Source organism: Salvia hispanica, chromosome 1 (assembly GCF_023119035.1).
Source record: "Salvia hispanica cultivar TCC Black 2014 chromosome 1, UniMelb_Shisp_WGS_1.0, whole genome shotgun sequence".
Taxonomy (NCBI): domain Eukaryota; kingdom Viridiplantae; phylum Streptophyta; class Magnoliopsida; order Lamiales; family Lamiaceae; genus Salvia; species Salvia hispanica.
This window is the reverse complement of record NC_062965.1, coordinates 33,616,136-33,621,412: the sequence shown is the minus strand read 5'-3', so window position 1 is coordinate 33,621,412 and position 5,277 is coordinate 33,616,136. Positions and strand designations below refer to the sequence as shown.

The 5,277-nt window shown below is 37.3% G+C and overlaps 1 protein-coding gene across 1 annotated transcript; it reads left to right on the top strand.

The window, feature by feature from the left end:
* Positions 1 to 753: 753 nt before the first annotated feature.
* Positions 754 to 1,587, top strand: LOC125194835 (glutathione S-transferase T3-like). Its single transcript, XM_048093055.1, has 2 exons — positions 754 to 1,178; positions 1,563 to 1,587. Exons 1-2 carry the CDS (start codon positions 754 to 756, stop codon positions 1,585 to 1,587), a joined length of 450 nt encoding a protein of 149 aa, XP_047949012.1.
* Positions 1,588 to 5,277: the final 3,690 nt, after the last annotated feature.

Sequence of the window (5,277 nt, the reverse complement as noted above, 5' to 3'; positions counted from 1 at the left end):
GCGAGGCTCGGTCTCGTCTCGACGAGACGAGACATCTCGTCGCGCGACGCGACCCGGCGAGGCCGGCCTCGAGCTGGCGAGACGACGCGCGCGCCCACGTGGCGTGCGCTAGAGCATTGCGTGACGCCCACTCGCCGGCCCGCGAGTGGGCGTCGTAATTATGACGTAATAATTTTTTTTTTTTTATAAATTCGAAAATTTCAAATTTAATAAAAAAAAATAAAAAATCAAATGGTCAAATGACCGTTGGGAACAAAACGGTCGAATTTTTTTAAATTATTTTTTTCTTTTATTCTTCTATAAATATACTTCATACTCCATTCACCATTTTACACACAAACACTACTCTCATTCCTCTTCCATTTTACACACAAACACTACTCTCAAATTGTTAAAAAATGTCCGGCGATGGAAACTCCAGCAGCGGCAAGCCCGGCGGTGGCTCCAAGGCGGCGCTCCGGCGGGTTCGACTTGAACTCGTTCGACGATTGGGCGAGCATGTACAACTCGTTTGGGTACTCCCTGGTTCGTCGTCCGGGCACCCAAGGCCCGACCACCCCGCCGGCGTACCAAACACCACATTTTGACGTGGATGCATACTATCGTCCCTCCCCACCAGAGGTACGGGCAATCGCCGGGATTATCCCAAATTCCGGAGAATTTTTTGGCTCCTCGAACGCAGTTTGCCCGACCGGCCAATTGGCTCCGGCTCCGGCTCCGGCTCCGGCAGGATCAACCTCAGGCTCGGCGTCAATGCCGAGGAGGAAGATGAGGAAGAGGAGGCAGAGGCAGAGGCTGTGGGAGATGGCACCCGTCATCCATACAGCCCAAGCCGAGACGTTGGCTGCGTACGACGCTTGGATCAGCGTCTCGTACGATCCTGTCGTCGGGAATCAACAAACCCACAAGTGTTTTTGGCTAAAAGTCACCGAAGTTTACAACGCACGAAGGCCGAAGAATACCGTTCCCCGCAACGTGAAGATGCTCCGCAGTCATTGGGACCGATGCGACAGAGATGTCAAAAAATTTTGCGCGATATACAGGGGAGAAGAGGCGAATTATCAGAGCGGAGCCAGTGGAGCCGACATTCTGAGAGCGGCGTTGCGGGTCTTCAAAGATGACGTCGGCAAAGATTTCAAGCTTGTCGATGTTTGGTCGCAAGTCCACCACCTTGAAAGGTGGGCTGGCGGTGTCGAGTCGGGCTCGAAACGCACGAAGCACACGGCGCGTGGCCACTACTCGTCTAGTGATGGCGGCGAAGGCAACACCTCACGTGAGGGCACGCCAACCGATGATGCAGGGGGTCTTCTTCCGGTGCACGACGTCGGCCGCAAGGGACCAAGGCGGCGAAGGCGGCGAGAGCGAGGGGGAGAGGGAGGGGCCGCGGCGAATCAAGCCAGGCGGGCGAGGGCTCGGGCTCCGGCACGGCACGGGCACGGGCTCGCACACCCTAATGTCCATGTACCTGGTCTCCACGATGGCGGACCTTTCAAAAATGACTCCTGGCCAAGTTTCAGCCCATATGGCCGGAATTGAGTATATGAGAGCTCAACTTGGTATAGGTGCACCGCCGACTTCGGGGGATGATGATTCGCCGGCGGAGTAGTTTTTATAGTTTCATTTAGAGTATTTTAATTATGTATTTTTTTTATTTTTTAGGATTTTAAATTATGTATTTTTTTTATTTTTTAGGATTTTAAATTATGTATTTTTTTTATTTTTTAGGCTTTTAAATTGTAATATTTATTTTATTTTAATGAAGTGTGTTTTTATTAAAATTGAATTTGTTGGAATTAAAAATAAAAAATGAAATTGAATGAATAGTTAAGAGATGGTTAAGAGATGGAGGGATGCAGGTGTTGTCTCTTAGTTAAGAGATGAGCTGAAAAGTACAGTGGGGCCCATGAATAGTGAAGAGATGAGACGGTTAAGAGACGGATAAGACACAGCGTTGCGGATGGCCTAAAGCTGGAATTTTTTAAAAACATTTTTCTAATATTATTTTATGAAATTTATTCAAATCTAAGGTAAATTATTGTATAATAGCCCAAGTGATGTAAATTGTCTAAAAACATTTTGAAATAAAATTTAGAAATCACAGCCTCTATCGATGTTTATTTCTACGTCTGCCCTTGTCTTACGTGAAGATGTCCTTAGATGAGGACGCATGATGAGGATGAAACTAATAAAATGTTAAGTGACATAGATGATTGTAACAATAGACACTTAAAACCTCAATAATGGAACTGAAATCAAAAGACGCAAGTACTTAGACTTTACAACGTATCTGGATATAAGAAAAGGGGATAGTGATGGAACATGCAGAAAATGAAAATGACTCATACATCAACATAGTATAAATGCCCAACATCTTTATTCACAATTATTATCACTACTTGTACATCATTGCACATATTCACCATCGACAAGTTTTCTCGATTTTTGGCACCTGTATGTATCGTGTGAAGTATGACTAATATGTTTGTTAGGAAAATATGCCGTTCAATCCATACTTCAAATTACCTTATCCTCACTAGGGATTGACAGGCAAATAAATCGTGTACCCCATTAGTTTTGATTTCCATCTATAATAATGAGGAAAATGCTTTTGGTGTTTACACTATGACTTTTCCACCCTTTTTCCTAAAGCAAATTAAGTAAGTATACTTGCCTTTCCTAGCTTGTTTTATTAGGCAAATGAAAATTTCACACGATCTAGCTGGCTCCAATGGCAAAATTGAGATATAGACACTCTCATAATGAAGAGATATTTCTAGGTTGTTATAGTTGTTACCGGACAAATTATTTTGAAAATCTTTATATCTTATTGTATTCGAATTTTAAAACGATACTTATTTTACAAAAATCACTTAATTTTTATAGTGTTTTAAGTGGGTATGTATTTTATTATATCACATTCATTATACCCTTTCTGCCTAAAAAATAGTGTACTAGTTTATGTCACGAGTTATAACGAAAAAATAGTTAGAACAAATTGTGAATTGATGAATTGTCCAACTTTATAAATAGAGTGTAAGTGAAGAAATATTAGGTCATTTTTAGTAAACTTGTAAAAAAGTGAAGAAAATATGGTTAAAGGATAAGGAAATTGTGTCCAAATGACAGAGAAATTAAATGAGTGTGCGTTATTTTGGGGACACCCAAAAATACCAAATTGTGCATTATTTAAATGAGTTAGATACAATGTTAATTAAATATTAAACATAAATAAATCTGTCGCCCAATACTATAAAGTTTGCTATTGTTGAATATATATATGTTGCCCCGATCTATGCTATACATATAAGAAGTTTTATGCCCTGCTCATCTAATGCTATTAATTAGTTTGTGTATTGCATTTTATTAATTGTTGTACTTCACACTGTGGTACGTACGTCAAAATGTAGAAAAAAAAATTATAATTGTAATTAGGGAGTACTTAGTATATTATGTATTTCGTACATTATAACAAAAAAACTTAGATGTGTGGTATCAATTATAATCAAAGAGAATTGACCTATATACTCATCAGCCATAGCCAAGGCTACTATATCAATTAAGAAACACATCCACGGACCACGAGCATATAAGTGAATTAAGAAACTTTTTAATATAAATAATAGTAGTGCATTATTACCATTTGAGAATCCAAAAAAAAACGAAATATACATTGTGCAATAGAAGTATTAAGATCATCAAACTAAAAGAAAACATATATATTCCGTGTGAGCAACAATTAATGCAAAATATAGTACTATGATGATGCAAATCGAAACCAAAAAAAGAAAAACATACATACATATAGTCAGAACTTAACGCTTAAGCACCACAATATGTCGAAATGGAAAAACCATTATCATAGTGAATGGAATACTATACGACACTGAGATCTGTCGTTTTGCTCCGGATTAGTAGCCTAATGATGACGTATTAAGTTAATAATGCAGCAAGTAATGGCCTTCAAAAGAGAAAAAAAGGAAGAGACTTATCTAACTCACGCACTAATTTGTGAAAAAAATATTCTCCTAGTGGTGTTACAACGTCGTGTTTGGCTAATAGTCATAATTTAGGCAATTTTGGAGAAGTGGGGTCTTTGGAAAATTACATTTGGGTTTGCCGTATAATGTTGAAAACCCCAATGATCACATATATTAGCTAGGGTTTTGCTATTATTATGATTGTCTACCTCATCAAATTTAAAATTTCCAACTGAAATTGATGTGTGCTTGATTTTGACATTTCTAATGGTACTAATAGTGCCAAGCTAAGGACCCAAAATAATAAAATTGAAGAAAATTTAAATGTATATTTTTGGACTGTTGCGTTAATTAAAATGCAATACGAACGATGGAGCTGATAGGAGGGGTCAACTCCCCCACTAATTTTAAATTTTGAAATATATATATGTATGAATAGAAAAGATGTGATGTGATATTATATGCACACACGTATTATAAATTTGGGTATTGCTTAAAATCTTAAATGGATTTGTTGAGCATTTGTTTGCCACTCTCTTATCAGTTATCAATTATGATTGATTGGTAATTGTTGTGCTATATTATGTATTTTGTCAATTAAATTGTTCTTCATGCATGCTTTTTGTTAGTATCTGAAAATTCGTTGGGATAGGTTCATCGAATTTGAATTCCTAAATTAAATATTATTATTGCAGATTTCTAAGTTAAATTACAGTTTTATTGTAAAATTATATTGACTAGTAGTACACTCACTAAATAAAATAAATATAATTATACAAATTAATTCTCTCACCAATACCACACCTTCTATTTTTGTCTTTCCATTTTGCGGCCCAAACCTATTCTTAGGCATTTCTCTCTAATTTCCCCTGCGTTATTTATTTCTCTGTGATATTAGAATAGATGTCTGTTTTGGAAAGTAACGATATTTAATAGTAATACTTATCTCCATTCTATTTATTTGGTATGAATTACTCTGTCTGAATTCAAACAAAACTTGTTGTAACTGATTAATAAAATTTGTACACAATTCATTTTCAGCATATCATGGTTGTTTTAACCGCATTGTGGGCCAAAATATATGACAAATTTTGATTTAGTGGGGAAGCTTCCAAGTAGTTGGAAAAAGTTTTGAGAATGTTGAAAACACTTGTTTAAAATCTTTTCTTGATGATCGCCGTGTCAGTTGCGAATTTGATTTCATCATATTAATTCAGCATAAAATTTATGCACAATGCAAAAATTAATCTAATTTTTGCAACTCAATATTATAAGAATACTTGGAAATTATATAGACACT